The 17,159-nt window shown below is 39.4% G+C and overlaps 1 protein-coding gene across 8 annotated transcripts in view; it reads left to right on the forward strand.

Annotated features, from left to right (window-relative positions):
* FOXJ3 (forkhead box J3) overlaps positions 1-17,159 on the forward strand; it is a 159,565-nt gene that overhangs the window by 94,941 nt on the left and 47,465 nt on the right. For all 8 annotated transcript variants that reach the window (XM_034962680.3, XM_034962674.3, XM_034962691.3 and 5 more), the window contains one exon: positions 13,554-13,637. In XM_034962680.3, coding sequence (XP_034818571.1) covers positions 13,554-13,637 — 84 coding nt within the window. The remainder of the gene's footprint in view (positions 1-13,553; positions 13,638-17,159) is intronic.

The raw sequence follows: 17,159 nt of genomic DNA on the forward strand, positions 1-17,159 counted from the left end.
GGGTGGGTTTGTCCTCAGGGCCCCAGGAAGTATGCACAGATGCCAGCCATGGTGGGTGGGGCAATCCCTGGTCCCCTAGGCAGTGTGCTTTGGCACTTGGAGGGGATGTTTCCAGCCAGAGTGGCTTGTCCTTAGGTGTACTTGGGCACTAGCTTTGGTGGGCAGAGTGGGGGTGATCCCCAGGCACTTTGGCAGTGTGCTCAGGTAGCTGGAGCGGTGTTTGGGGTGGGCTGGGGAAGTCTGTTCTCAAGGCGTGTACAAGTATGCTGTGGCTATGCTGCTAGGGGTGGCAGAGTTGTCAGTGGCTGCAGCTGCAGGCAGTTCTTAGGCTTCAGAGAGTGTGTGCTTCAGACCCTGGTGGAGCTGTCAGGAAGCTCCCTATGCTAGTCTCAGGGCCCTCGTAGGGATTCTTCTGTGGTTAGGGTTGCAAATGTTCATAATGAGAATGTGGACCTCTGGGAATCACTCACTTATCCTTTTCCCACAGTGGGCAGCCTCTCCAAGATTCCAGCTGAGCTGGCAGCCTGCTTCCCTCGCCTCCTTCCCTGCCTTAGGTGTTTCCTGTTACTTCTTTGTTAAATTCTAATGTTCTGTCTTAGATGCTATGTTTGAAATGTGATTATCTGCTTGCTATTTGGTTTTTCTAAGTGCAGGTGCCAAGTACCAGATCTGTTTTCACTTTCTTAATAGTGTCTGTTGACAAAACAAGTTTGAAATTTTGATGAATTCTTCAATTTTCTTTGGGTTGCTTGCACTTTTGATGTCATAGCTAAGAAAAGATTTCCTAATCCAAGGTTACAAAGATTTACATTTATCTTTTCTAAAAGTTTCAGAGTTTTATCCCTTCCATTTAGATCTTTGATCCATTTTGATTAATTTTTACATGTGGTGTGAGTTAGGAGACCCAGTTTCATTCTTTTGCATGTGGACCGTTTTCCTGGCACCAGTTGTTGAAAAGACAATTTCCCTGTTGAATTGTCTTGGTAGTCTGTGGAAAACAATTTGACCATAAATATATAATACATGGATTTACTTCTAGACTGTCGGATCAGTTCCATTGATCTGTATGTCTGCTCCTATGCCAGCATCACAGTGTTCTGATTACTACAACTTTATAATAAGTTTTGAAGTCTGAGAATGTGAATCCTCCAAGTTCTTCTTTTTCAAGATTATTTTGGCTATTCTGGGTTCCTTGACATTACAATATATATTTTAGGATTATCTTGTCAATATCTGCAAAAAAGCCAGCTGGGATTTTGATAGGACTTACATTGAATCTATACATTGATTTGGGGAGTGTCGCCATCTTAACATTAAGTCTTCCATCTGTGAACACATGATGTCTTTAAAAAGCTGATGAGCAAGACCCTACCTCTATAAAAACAAACAAAAAACTAAATTTAGTTCAGTGGACCCAAATAGTATATTGAGTGTTAAGCAAAATATATATCAAAGTATTCCCTCCTCCAATATCTCACCTTATATTGTTTTGTGTTAATCTTAAGATATTCTTCTTTCTTACCTCCTACAATTTCTGTGAAAGAGCAAACACACAAATATTTGGCAAATCCTAAATCTTAAGGGCAGAAAAGGACCTTTAAAATCATCTATTACAACTTTTATATAATTATTGTGGAGAATAATTACTAAAGAGAATTATGCCTGGGAAAGGTAATTTGGCTAACCCCAAAAGATTTGTGTTTTTATTTAGCTTGCAAGGGAATAGATGATAAAAAAATGAAATAGTTGGTTGGATTCATCATTCTACTTGGAATTTATAAATCTAAACAGGAGAATATTTTTTGCGATTGGGGAGCAGAGATGACTATCCTTCAACAAAATTATAGGCCATCAAATACTTCATAAGTCTGGCATTTTGAAAATGTAAATACAAAAGCCAGAGTAATAATACTCTAGAATCTATTAGAGTTGTATTTGAAATCTGGAATCAGTGTTTACAAGATAGGTACTTTTGTTTTAGTTTTATGTGTGACAATTGATGAGTAGTTAGTTACATTCAAAAGATGTTGTCCATTTTGGTACATATACCTTTAAAACCAGGGAGATTTAAGTAACTCATCAAGTGAGTAGAAGATAGCTAAAAAAAATCATACCATGTCAGGTATAGAAAAAATATTTGACCAAGGTTAACACTCATCCAGCAAACCACCAATAAAAAGAGAATTTCCTTAACTTGATGAGAAGCATTTATGAAAAATCTACAGTTTATATTATACTCTGAGATTGAGAACAAAGCAAGGATGTTTACATTCAACCACTTTTATTCAAAATTCTATTAGAGGTCCTAGCCAATGGAGTAAGGCAAGAAAAAGAAATAAAAGGCATCCAGATTGAAAAAGAATAATGTAAGCTTGTCTTTATTTGCAAACATTAGATCCTAAGGAATCTATGGGAAAAACTACTAGAAATAATATGTGAGTTTAGCAAGGTTACAAGATACAAGATCAATATATATTTTTTTCTGTACTAGGAAGGAATGCTTGGAAAATGAAGTTAACAAAAGCAAAATAATGAAATACTTTAGGGATACATTTTAACAAAATACATGTTGACCTGTTCACTGAAAACTGCAAAACATTACCAAGAGAAATAAGGGCAGATCTACATGAATGGAGACATATGTATAGTATGTTTGTGGAGTGGAAGACTCAATGTTAGATACCAGTCCTCCCCAGGTAGATTTATAGAGTTAATGTAAACCCAATAAAAAAATCCTAGGCTGGGTGCGGTGGCTCACACCTGTAATTCCAGTGCTTTGGGAGGCTGAGACAGGAAGATAGCTTGAGTTCAGGAGTTCAAGACCAGCCTGGGCAACATACAAAGAAGAAGACAAATTTGCCAGGTATGGTTGTGCATGGCTGTGGTCCCAGCTACGTGGGAGGCTGAGGTGGGAGGATCTCTTGGGCCTGGGAGGTTGAGGCTGCAGTGAGCCATGATTGTGCCATTGCACTCCAGCCAGGGTGACAGAGACCCTATCTCAAAAAAGGAAAAAATAATTCCTCATAGGTTTCATTTTTAGAAATTGGCGTTGCTGGTCCTCTTATTTATGTGGAAATGCAAAGGGCCTAAAATAGGCAAAATAATGTTGGAAAAAACTGAAGTTGGGCAAACCACTGCCAGCCCGCAGGTCAGCTTGCCGTGGTGGTGGGGAACCAAAGTTGTAGGATATATACTGCCTGATTTCTGATTTTTATACAGTTAACAATAATTAAGATAAAATGGTATTGGCGGCTGGGCATGGTGGCCATGCCGTAATCACAGCACTTTGGAGACTGAGGTGGGCGGATCACTTGAGGTCAGGAGTTTGAGAGCAGCCTGGCCAACGTGGTGAAATCCCATCTCTACTAAAAATATAGAAAAATTAACCAGGCATGGTGGTGCACACCTATATTCCCAGCTACTTGGGAGGCTGAGGTGGGAGAATTGCTTGAATCTGGGAGGTGGAGGTTGCAGTGAGTGAGATCACAGCACTCCACTCCAGCCTGGGTGACAGAGTGAGACTCCCGTCTCAAAAAGTAAAAAAATAAAAAATGGTATTGGCATAAGGATAGACATGTAGATCAATAGAATAGAGTTTAGAAATAGACTGTCATATATATATGTGTGTGTGTCTATATATGTGTGTGTGTGTATTTTGATAGAGGTACCAATGTAATTCAGTAGGGAAATGTTACAATATTTTAAAGAAATGATGCTGTATATCTGAGTGAACAAAAAATTAATATTGCTCCTTATCACACACTTATACAGAAAATTAACCCTATGTGTACCAGAGACCTAAACATGGAAGTTAAGACTATAAAACTTCCGGAAGAAAAAAATGGAGAATATATTTGCTATCTTGGAGTAGGCAAATTTTAAAAAAAAAGATATAAAGCACATACCATAAAATGAAAATTTGATAAATTGGACTTTATTGAATGAAAAGCTTTTTGCTCCTTACAAGGTTCCATTATGAAAACAGATAACCACAGATTGTGAGAAAATACAGTACATATTCACATAGAAATGACTCGTTATTCAGAATATTAAAAAGTCTAATAACAGAAATAGCCCATATATATATATGTATGTATGTGTGTGTGTGTGTGTGTATATATATATATATATATGTTTTTTTTTTTTTTTTTTTTTTGAGATGGAGTCTCGCCCTGTTGCCCAGGCTGGAGTGCAGTGGCATGATCTCTGCTCACTGCAAGCTCCGCCTCCCGGGTTCAAGCCATTCTCCTGCCTCAGCCTCCAGAGTAGCTGGGACTACAGGTGCCTGCCACCATGCCCGGCTAATTTTTGGTATTTTTGGTAGAGACGGGGTTTTACCGTGTTAGCCAGGATGGTCTCGATCTCCTTACCTCGTGATCCACCCCCCTCGGCCTCCCAGAGTGCTGGGATTACAGGCGTGAGTCACCGCGCCTGGCCCAGAAATAGCCTATATTCTTATAATCCAAATAAAACATGGGCAAAAGATATTTGGAATACTAAAAAGTCTAATAACAGAAATAGCCTATATTCTTATAATCCGAATAAAACATGGGCAAAAGATATCAATAGACACTTTACAAAGGATAATATATGGGTGGCAAATAAGTACATGCAAAGATGTACAACATCTTTGTTAGAGAAATGCACTTGCAAATCACTGAGGCACAACCACACATCAGTAGAGAGGGTATAATTGAAAAGGCTTAAAATACCAAGTGTTGGCAAGGACGGAAAAGCTGTATTGTCATACACTGCTGTCGAGAGTGGAAAATAGTTTCACAGTTTGAGTTCACTTCTATGAAATGCTAGAAAATGCACAATGATAGGAATCAGTGGTTGTGTGGGATGAGAGAAGGCGAAGGAAAGGGAATTGCTTCCTGAGTCACGCAAAGGAGATTTTTAGTGTTCTGTATTTTTAGTGTTAGTTACATGAAGGTATACAGTTGTCAAAATTTCTTAAATTGCACACTTAAAATGCGTGCATTTTATTTTTATTTAAATATACTTTGGCAAAGTTGATTTTAAAAATAAAACTAGATTGAGTGTGATGGCTCATGCCTGTAATCCTAGTGCTTGGGATGCCTAGGTGGGAAGATACTTAGAGGCCGGAAGTTCAAGATGAGCTTGGGCAACGTAGCAAGACCCTGTCTCTACAAAAAGATAAAGGAAAATATTAGCTGTGCCTGGTGGCAGGCACTTATAGTCCTACCTATTCAGGAGGCTGAGGAAGGAGTATTGATTAAGCCCAGGAGTTTGAGGTTGCAATGATCTATGATTGTGTGCCACTGTGTTCCAGTGTTGGCACCAAAGCAAGACCTTGCCTCAACACCATTTCCTTGCCGAAAAACAAAAAACAAAAAAACCCGAAACCACTTAAACAAAAACCTCCTGTTTCCTACTTGCTCCACATGAGCCTAGTGGTGTAGATCCTACTCTGGGAGGAAATTGGACTGAGCCTGTGTTTGTTGATTGGCTGTCTAAAATGGCAGTTCAGTTTTTGTGAGATTTCTATATTGTCTAACAAGGAAGAGCAAAGGTAACTGCTTCTTAGATGGCCGGGTGTGGTAGCTCACACCTGTAACCCCAGCATTTTGGGATGCCCAAGAGTTTGAGACCAACCTGGGCAACATGATGAGACCCCATTTCTACAAAAAATCAGAAAACTAGGCCTGGTGCAGTGGCTCACACCTGTAATGCCAGCACTTGGGAGGCAGATCACCTGAGGTCAGGAGTTCGAAATCAGCCTAGCCAACATGGGGAAACCTCGTCTCAACTAAAAATACGAAAATTATCCGGGTGTGGTGGCGGGCGCCTGTAATCCCAGCTACCTGGGAGGCTAAGGCAGGAGACTTGCTTGACCCCAGGAGGCAGAGGTTGCAGTGAGCCGAGGTTGTGCCACTGCACTCCAGCATGGCTGACAGAGTGAGACTCTGTCTCAAAAAAAAAACAAAAACAAAAACAAAAAAACGGGTGGAGCCAAGATGGCCGAATAGGAACAGCTCCAGTCTACAGCTCCTAGAGTGAGTGATGCAGAAGATGGGTGATTTCTGCATTTCCAACTGAGGTACCGGGTTCATCTCACTGGGGAGTGTCAGAAAGTGGGTGCAGGACAGTGGGTGCAGCGCACCGAGCGTGAGCTGAAGCAGGGCGAGGCATTACCTCACCCGAAAAACGCAAGGGGTCAGGGAATTCCCTTTCCTAGTCAAAGAAAGGGATGACAGACAGCACCTGGAAAATTGGGTCACTCCCACCCTAATACTGCACTTTTCCAACAGTCTTAGCAAACGGCACACCAGGAGATTATATCCCGTGCCTGGCTCGGAGGGTCCTACGCCCACGGAGCCTTGCTCATTGCTAGCACAGCAGTCTGAGATCAAACTGCAAGGTGGCAGCAAGGCTGTGGGAGGGCCGCCCGTTATTGCCTAGGCTTGAGTAGGTAAACATAGCGGCCAGGAAGCTCCAACTGGGTGGAGCCCACCACAGCTCAAGGAGGCCTGCCTTACTCTGTAGACTCCACCTCTGGGGGCAGGGCATAGCCAAACAAATGGCAGCAGAATCCTCTGCAGACTTAAATGTCCCTGTCTTACAGCTTTGAAGAGAGTAGTGGTTCTCCCAGCATGCAGCTGGAGATCTGAGAACGGACAGACAGCCTCCTCAATTGTAGCCTAACTGGAGGCACCGAGTAGCCTAACTGGGAGGCACCCCCCAGTAGGAGCACATTGACACCTCACACGGCCGGGTACTCCTCTGAGACAAAACTTCCAGAGGAACGGTCAGGCAGCAACATTTGCTGCTTGCCAATATCTGCTGTTCTGCAGCCTCTGCTGCTGATACCCAGGCAAACGGTCTGGAGTGGACCTCCAGCAAACTCTAACAGACCTGCAGCTGAGGGTCCTGACTGTTAGAAGGAAAACTAACAAACAGAAAGGACATCCACACCAAAACCCCATCTGTATGTCACCATCATCAAAGACCAAAGGTAGACAAGACCACAAAGATGGGGAAAAGACAGAGGAGAAAAACTGGAAACTCTAAAAATCAGAGCGCCTCTCCTCCTCCAAAGGAACACAGCTCTTCACCAGCAACAGAACAAAGCTGGATGGAGAATGACTTTGACGAGCTGAGAGAAGAAGGCTTCAGACGATCAAACTACTCCGAGCTAAAGGAGGAAGCTCGAACCCATGGCAAAGAAGTTAAAAACCTTGAAAAAAAAATTAAACAAATGGCTAACTAGAATAACCAATGCAGAGTAGTCCTTAAAAGACCTGATGGAGCTGAAAACCAAGGCACGAGAACTATGTGACAAATGCGCAAGACTCAGTAGCCAATTCGATTAACTGGAAGAAAGGGTATCAGTGATGGAAGATCAAATGAATGAAATGAAGTGAGAAGAGAAGTTTAGAGAAAAAAGAATAAAAAGAAACGAACAAAGTCTCCAAGAAATATGGGACTATGTGAAAAGACCAAATCTATATCAGATGCAGAAAAGGCCTGTGACAAAATTCAACAACCCTTCATGCTAAAAACTCTCAATAAATTAGGTATTGATGGTACGTATCTCAAAATAATAAGAGCTATCTATGACAAACCCACAGCCAGTATCATACTGAATGGGCAAAAACTGGAAGCATTCCCTTTGAAAACTGGCACAAGACAGGGATGCCCTCTCTCACCACTCCTATTCAACATAGTGTTGGAAGTTCTGGCCAGGGCAATGAGGCAGGAGAAGGAAATAAAGAGTATTCAATTAGGAAAAGAGGAAGTCAAATTGTCCCTGTTTGCAGAGGACATGATTATATATCTAGAAAACCCCATCATCTCAGCCCAAAATCTCCTTAAGCTGATAAGCAACTTTAGCAAAGTCTCAGGATACAAAATCAATGTACAAAAATCACAAGCATTCTTATACACCAATAACAGACAAACAGAGAGCCAAATCATGAGTGAACTCCCATTCACAATTGCTTCAAAGAGAATAAAATACCTAGGAATCCAACTTACAAGGGATGTGAAGGACCTCTTCAAGGAGAACTACAAACCACTGCTCAAGGAAATAAAAGAGGATACAAACAAATGGAAGAACATTCCATGCTCATGGGTAGGAAGAATCAATATCGTGAAAATGGCCATACTGCCCAAGGTAATTTATAGATTCAATGCCATCCCCATCAAGCTACCAATGACTTTCCTCACAGAATTGGAAAAAACTACTTTAAAGTTCGTATGGAACCAAAAAAGAGCCCGCGTTGCCAAATCAATCCTAAGCCAGAAGAACAAAGCTGGAGGCATCGTGCTACCTGACTTCAAACTATACTACAAGGCTACAGTAACCAAAACAGCATGGTACTGGTACCAAAACAGAGATATAGATCAATGGAACAGAACAGAGCCCTCAGAAATAATGCCGCATATCTACAACCATCTGATTTTGACAAACCTGAGAAAAACAAGTAATGGGGAAAGGATTCCCTATTTAATAAATGGTGCTGGGAAAACTGGCTAGCCATATGTAGAAAGCTGAAACTGGATCCCTTCCTTACACCTTTTACAAAAATTAATTCCAGATGGATTAAAGACTTATATGTTAGACCTAAAACCATAAAAACCCTAGAAGAAAACCTAGGCATTACCATTCAGGACATAGGCATGGGCAAGGGCTTCACGTCTAAAACACCAAAAGCAATGGCAACAAAAGCCGAAATTGACAGATGGGATCTAATTAAACTAAAGAGCTTCTGCACAGCCAAAGAAACTACCATCAGAGTGAACAGGCAACCTACAGAATGGGAGAAAATTTTTGCAATCTACTCATCTGACAAAGGGCTAATATCCAGAATCTACAAAGAACTCAAACAAATTTACAAGAAAAAAACAACTCCATCAAAAAGTGGGTGAAGGGTATGAACAGACACTTCTCAAAAGAAGACATTTATGCAGCCAAAAGGCACATGAAAAGATGCTCATCATCACTGGCCATCAGAGAAATGCAAATCAAAACCACAATGAGATACTATCTCACACCAGTTAGAATGGCAATCATTAAAAAGTCAGGAAACGACAGGTGCTGGAGAGGATGTGGAGAAATAGGAACACTTTTACACTATTGGTGGGACTGTAAACTAGTTCAACCATTGTGGAAGTCAGTGTGGCGATTCCTCAGGGATCTAGAACTAGAAATACCATTTGACCCAGCCATCCCATTACTGGGTATATACCCAAAGGATTGTAAATCATGCTGCTATAAAGACACATGCACACATATGTTTATTGCAGCACTATTCACAATAGCAAAGACTTGGAACCAACCCAAATGTCCAACAATGATAGACTGGATTAAGAAAATGTGGCACATATACACCATGGAATACTATGCAGCCATAAAAAATGATGAGTTCATGTCCTTTTTAGGGACATGGATTAGGCTGGAAACCATCATTCTCAGCAAACTGTCGCAAGGACAAAAAACCAAACACCGCATATTCTCACTCGTAGGTGGGAATTGAACAGTGAGAACACATGGACACAGGAAGGAGAACATCACACACCGGGGCCTGGGGGGGGGGGGAGGGGGGAGGGATAGCATTAGGAGATACACCTAATGTTAAATGACGAGTTAATGGGTGCAGCACACCAACATGGCACATGTATACATATGTAACATGCACGTTGTGCACATGTCCCCTAAAACTTAAAGTATAAAACAAAAACAGGCGTGGGGGTGGGGTGTGGACCTGTGGTCTCAGCTACTTGTGGGGCTCGGGATCACTTCAGCTTTGGAGGTCAAGGCTGCATTACACCATGGTTGTGCCACTGTATTTAAAAAAAATAAAAATAGAAACGGCTGAGAGGTACTTTTTGGTGGTAAAATATACATAACATAATTCTTACCATTTGAATCATTTTAGGTGTACAGTTCAGTAATATTAAGTTCATTCACATTCTTGTGCAGTTATCACTACCATCCATCTCGAGAACGTTTTCATCTTCCCACACTTAAATTCTTCACTCATTAAACAATAAGTACCTACATTCCCTTCCCCTTATCCCCTACCAACCATCATTTTACTCTTTGTCTCTAAGAATTTTAGTACTTATAAGTGGAATCATACAATATTTGTCCTTCTGTGACTGGCTTGTGTGTCAGAGTATCCATCGTTTTTTTTGTTTGTTTGGTTTCTTTTTTGGAGATGGAGTCTCGCTCTGTCACCCAGGCTAGAGTGCAGTGGTGTGATCTCGGCTCACTGCGAGCTCCGCCTTCTGGGTTCACGCCATTCTCCTGCCTCAGCCTCCCGAGTAGCTGGGACTACAGGCACCTGCCATCATGCCCTGCTAATTTTTTGTATATATATATTTTTTTTAAGTAGAGACGGGGGTTTCACTGTGTTAGCCAGGATGGTCTGGATCTCCTGACCTTGTGATCCGCCTGCCTCGGCCTCCCAAAGTGTTGGGATTACAGGCGTGAGCCACCGCGCCTGGCCAGAATATCCCTCCTTTTTAAGGCTGAGTAATACTCCATTGTATGTATGTGGCATATTTGTTTATCCATTTATCCTTCAATGCACACTTGGACTGCTTTACCTTTTGGCTGTTGTGAGTAATATTACTATGAACATGGGTGTTAAAATACTTGAGTTCCTGCTTTCGTATCTTTTGGATATATATCCAAAAGTGGAATTGCTGGATGATTTGGTAATTCTGTTTAATTTTTTTAGGAATTGCCATATTTTCTACAGTGGTTACACCGTCACACATTTCTATCAGTAGTGCATAAGAGTTTCAGTTTCTCTATGTGCTTGCCAATACAGGTTGAGCATCCTTAATCTGAAAATTTGAAATACAAATGCTATAAAATCCAAAACTTGTTGAGCGCCAACATGATGCCACTAGTGGAAAATTCAATGCCTGACCTCATATGATGGATTACAGTCAACGTTTTGTTTTCATGCACAAAATTATTAAAATTATTACAAAAAATTACCTTCAAACTATGTGTATAAACATTTATATGAAACATAAATTAATTTTGAGCTTTAGACTTGGGTCCCATCCACAGGATCTCTCATTAGGTATATGCAGGTATTCCAAAATCTGAAAAAATCTGATATCCAAAAGACTTCTGATTTCAAGCATTTTGGATAAGGGATACTTAGCCTGTACTTGCTATTTTCTGTTTTTTTGATCATAGACATGCTAGTGGGTATAAAGTGTTATCTTACTATGGTTTTGATATGTGAAGAGGAATTTTAAGGTCTCTTTATTCAAACCTGTGATTTCAGAGATCAAACTCTAATACTGTGTTAGCCTGAACTGTTTGGTGGAAGATTTCACAATTAGTTTTGTGAATCTTTTTAATTATTAGAATTTGCATTTAGGCGTTCAGGATTTTATGAATACCTAGTGGATAGGTAGGCTATGGGCAAATTTTTTCCCTTTTGTTGATTTATTTGTGACAAGCCACAACCATTCGTATTTTGTGTGGAAGAAGAGTTATCTATTTGTTTTTGTAATTTTATTGAAATGTTTACTAACAAATCAGGGTCAGTTTTGGACATTGAATGGTTTCCCCAGATTAATACACATATACACACCCATCCAAAACAAAACTAAATGCTGGAATTTGTCATTTCTATGAAAAGTGGTTTTTAAACTATTGTCCAATGAGTTTTGGTATTTTCTCTCCTACTTTATTTTTAATTTTTATAAGAACTCAGTATAAAATTTTTCCCCCTTGCATTTATTCTGAAACTTGCTAGCCAAACCTATTCCCAAAATCATTGTTTTCCCATTTTTAGTGCTTTTTGTAGCATCTGCATTTTATAGGGTTCTTGGCAAGTTTGTAGTTCCTACCTAGCAGGTTCTTACCACATCTGGTAGACTCCTTAGCTGAAATGTAGTGACCGTTTTGAAAAGATAACATAGAAATACCCCAGCAGTAGCTGGGCGATGAAATGAGCATTAAGCTCAGGTACCTACATAGACCAGGATCTGAGACGTACCCGCCTACCTTGTACCCCAACAGTGTACACTGACATGTACATAGTAGTACCCTGTACACTGATATTCTTGGTGCAGTTTGTTAAACAGCTTTTTTTTCCCTTCTCATTTCGACAGATGTTAATTGAGTACTTGCTTTGTGTCTGACATTGTGACTGGCACTGTGGATATAGAAACGAGTAAAATAGTCCCTATCCATAAGGAATTTATAGCCTAGAAGGGGATACAGACCTGTAAACAGAATTGAATGTTAATTTGCAAACAATGGTCTAAATGTGTAAAAAGTGTAGAGATCTTGCAGAGGGAGAGAGTGATGAATTCTTGGGTATGGCAGGACGGTCAGAAAAGGATTCCTTTGGATAATCCGAGGTAAAATTTGAAGGTGGAATATGAGTTTGTCATTGGTATGGTGGGTATTACAAGTAATGAGGTCAGCGTGTAGGACAGGAACTGATAAACAACATGGTATGTTCAAGAAAGTATAAGGAGATGATTCGTGTTGGGCATAAAGTGTGAGGATTGATAGGTGAGGGTTGTATTTCCCCTCATTGTTAAGCGTTGCCTTAAAAAACGGCCTAGGAAGATTAATGAGATAGTAGAGGTGAAGACTAAATTTGGATATGATCACTGGGATTAATTGTAAAACTAGGATATACATTGTGTTTCTGTTTCTGAAATGCATATCTTCCTCCCTTCCCTCTTTCCCTTTCTTGAACTCCCCTCTTTCATGCTTTCCTCCCCCATGTGTGTGTGTATAGAGGCAGGATAATTGAGGGAAAAAGAGCTAAAAATCCAGACTTTGTTTCTGTTTGTTTTTGTTCCTGGTTCTCACAACTTTGAATGGGAAAGCCACTTTATCTTTCTGTGTTTTGCTCTTCTTGTTTGTATAATATTTGCAAACTTATATTATCTATGGATCTATGCTTTTCCAAAGTGTTTTTTTTTTATTTTTTATTTTTGGAGAGTCACAGTTTCTGAGTACCTGGAACACAGTAGGTGCTCCATACATATTTTCAAATGAATGCTGTGATAACTTGTCTCAAAAAGTAAGAGAGAATAGTTAAGTCACGACAGAGTAAGCAGTAAAAAGTTTATGTACATATCATTGCTTCTCAGGAACACTTACTATATAAAATGTGTTTAAGCAGTTTGTCTTCAAAAATGTTTCACTAACCATGTAGATTTGTGAGGTCCTGGGCTATAGAAACTACAGTATCTTTATACATTAAATTCTTTTATTGTCATATAATTAACATCTGTTCAATTGAGAATTACTATAAAAAATGTGTTTTGTTGATCATTTTCTTTCTAAATTTTGGTGTGGCAGAAGTTCTTGGATTTGGATTCTTCAGTTTATGAAAGTTTTCTTTTAATAATGTAATTATAAGTGGATATATTTTCTTATATAATCTTTTTCTCAGTTCAAAACAAGTGTTTCTTGTGCTATTTTTCCATTGTATTTGCAGAATGTTTGCTTTTGTTGCAAAGGATTATAAAAATCCATTTTAATATCATAGGTTTGCTGTAATATACTGTTAATATAATTTCTTTACCTCTAGGGGTCCTACTGGGCAATAGACACCAATCCGAAGGAAGATGCGCTGCCTACTCGGCCAAAGAAGAGGGCACGATCTGTAGAACGGGTAAAGGCTCTTTATCATAAATTTAGTGTAATGCATTGAATATGTCTGAAATACAGATTTTGAAAGTTCTTTTCCAGTCTAGCACATGTAACTATAATGATGGTAAGATTTTATTTGTGTAGCATTTTACATTTTTCAGAACACTTTTCAGACTCATTTTATTTGATCTTAACTCTGAGGGACAGTTTAGGAATTAAGTAAAAGGTTTTGTCATAATTAGGGCGCAGGTGTCGTTTGAGACTTGAATCCAGCTCTCTTGAGTTTTAATTTGGTATTCTTTTCTCTACAACATTTAGGAATAGTTTTATGTAACACAACTATTCCCTTCTATTATAGAGGATCAGTTTGGTTGCATTGAATTTTCCCCATTGTCCTCAAAATACCTTTTCCTGGTTCTGTCCATTTAATAGTCACTTTGTACACAACATTTCTAAGTTGGGTGCCTGTGTATTGCTTGTAAGATAATTCTTACTTGTGAATTAATGGTTAAAATTAATTTGCAAGAGTGAAAGTAAAAAGGAACTATAGTTAATATCCTAAGTTGTCTATTTTAACATATTTTTAGTCAGCACTTTGACTGCCGTCAGCTTTCCTTATCCTTTCTACATTTCCAGCATCTCAACTAAAACATACAAACACTTATCCATCCTACCTTACTGTTCTTCAAGACCCATTTCAAATGTTAACTGCTTTGTGAAGCTTCGCTTACTCTCTTCCATTTTTGTTCTTGTAGAATTTTTATAAAACTCTTTTATGGAATTTCTTACACTTTGTAGAAATTATTTGTCTTTATATTTGTGTCCTCTACTGGAATATGTGCCCCTTAAGGGCAGAGAAAATACCTTTCATTTGTATCTCCAGTGTTACCATTTTTCACAGCTTATAATAGATACTAGTAAATGTTTGCAGCATGAATCAGGGCAAAGAGAATAGGATAAGATGGAAGAAATGGAGTAAATGCTTGTCAAATAAATTTGTTCTGTGTCCATTCCCGGTAAAGGGTTAAAACTTTTGAGCCTCAAAGATAAAGATCTCAAACTGGGATTAGGTTGGGATCACATGAGTTCATGAGGTACAGCAGCAATGAGATTTAGTAAGGAAGATTTATTGGATTCAGCAGAGGGAATTCAGTAAGCCAGTTATCAAGATATATAAAATGAATTCTTAGGCCAGAACAACTTTTGACTTTACACAAACCAGAGTTTAAGAAGTTAAAGTTTAGTATTGGTGACATGGTCTTCTGGTAACAGAGCTAGACAAAAAAATTTTTTTTTTTTTTGAGATGGAGTCTCGCTCTGTCACCCAGGCTAGAATGATCTCAGCTCACTGCAACCCCCACCTCCTGTGTTCAAGCCATTCTCCTGACTCAGCCTCCCAAGTAGCTGGGATTACAGGCACCCACTGTGCCCGGCTAATTTTTATATTTTTAGTAGAGACAGGGTTTTGCCATGTTGGCCAGGCTCGTTTCGAACTCCTGACCTCAGGTGATCCACCCACCTTGGCCTCTCAAAGTGCTGGTACTACAGGCATGACCCGCCGTGCCCGGCCAGAGCTAGACAATTTTACAAGAGATGTTGATAAGCTCAGTATGTTATCATTTGAGAAGGAACGAACATCAGTTTCTGCTCTCTTGCCTTTGCCTTTTTTTTTTTTTTAAGCACTCCTCTCAGCTTATACCTAGCCTTTGCCTTTTAAAGTAGGCTTAATGCATGGACATTATATGAATGTGTGGAGTATAAAACATTTAGCATCTGTTGCCAGAATTTGAAGGAAGGGGAGAAAAATTCACATTTTTAAAAACACATAGCATTGTTAAACAATTTGGAAAAGATTGAAGAGCTGAAGAATTGCGTTCTTCTCTATTTGCTTTTTTCTTCTGAAGTTCCTGGAATTTCAGTTATTTTTGGAAGTTGGAATTGGGCGAACAACTGTCCGTGTCTTTTGGATATTAAGCTTGCCTTTTATTCTTGTTACCTTGTTTTATTAAAGCAATCCCTCCCTATTTTTGAGAGTCTTCCTTTTTTTTCTGAGACTGTATTGGCAGTTTTATAGTGGAGGCCTAAAGAAATACAGGATTCAGGTTACAAAAACATGTGTTATCGAATGTACATTTTGGACATATATTTTCTGTATTCATTTTCTACTGCTTTTTGATCATCACTTTAAGTTTAAAATGTAAAATATTCAGAAATTTACTTTTGTGGTATATTTTCACAAAGTATTCATAACCATACCAGGGCCTTTCGATTACTAATACTGATATTCATTTTGGCCTAAGCTGGATATTGGTTGCCCCTGTAGGAGCATACAAAGAGATTAGCTATAAGCAAAGGGCATATAATTAGGGGGACAGATATTATTTAACAAATACACTAAAATATAGTGTTCTTATGAAACATAATTTCCTGCCCTGATAAACTGAATTACCTGTATTTTTCCTTTAGAGTTTTTTTTAGAGTGGGAAGTGAGAGGTTATATAATATATAGTATTTTTGTTAGGACAGAGTTTATATTTTAAGTAACCATTGGGTTTTATCTAAGAAAATGCCTAGGGCAAATAGTGATGGTCCTGAACATGACCTTCAGACATTTAAAGGATAAAAGTTAAATGTAGATGGTAAATAAATTGATACCCCTCTAAGTTCCGTATTAAATTTCTGAAATTTGTGATTCCTTTGTCCACATGTAAACATTGAAATTCTGTGTGAAAAAAATAAAAATTATTTCACACATTTTTAATTTTGAAGTGATGAGCTTTTGATGGAACAGAGAAGGCTTTCTTTCCTTTTTTTTTTTTTTTTGAGGGGAGACTGGATTTCACTCTGTCACCCAGGCTAGAGTGCAATGGTACTGCTGGCTTACTGCAGCCTCTACCTCCTGGGCCCAGGTTGATCCTCCTGCCTCAGCCTCCTGAGTAGCTGGGACTACCACCACGCCCAGCTAATTTTAAAATTTTTTGTAGAGATGGGGTCTTGCCATGTTGCCGAGGCTGGTCTCAAACTCCTGGGCTCAAGCAGTCCACCCACTTCAGCCTCCCAAAGTGCTGGGATTATAGGTGTGAGCCACTGGGCCCAGCTGAAAAAAGACTTTCTAAACTGCTAAAGAGAAGTGATTTTAAAAAATGCAAGCAAGAGCATCTTTATGCCTTAAACGGAAGATAAAGCTTGACAGTTACCTCCATCCTAATATTATTTTTTCTTTCTTATTTTTATTTATTTATTTTTTCTTTTGAGACAGAGTCTCAGAAGACACCCAGGCTGGAGTGCAGTGGTGCAATCTTGGCTCACTGCAACCTCTGCCTCCTGGGTTCAAGTGATTCTTCTGCCTCAGCCCCTCCGAGTAGCTAGGATTACAGGCGTTCACCACCACGCCCAACTAATTTTTGTATTTTTAGTAGAGATGGGGTTTCACCATGTTGGCCAGGCTGGCTCCATCCTAATATGCTTAACCCAGTTCTCTGGAATACTTACCTGTCCCTTCCATTTACATGAGCATAAGCCTGTGTGTGCTCTCTGTTCTGTT

The sequence above is a fragment of the Pan paniscus genome, chromosome 1, assembly GCF_029289425.2.
Source record: "Pan paniscus chromosome 1, NHGRI_mPanPan1-v2.0_pri, whole genome shotgun sequence".
Lineage (NCBI taxonomy): Eukaryota > Metazoa > Chordata > Mammalia > Primates > Hominidae > Pan > Pan paniscus.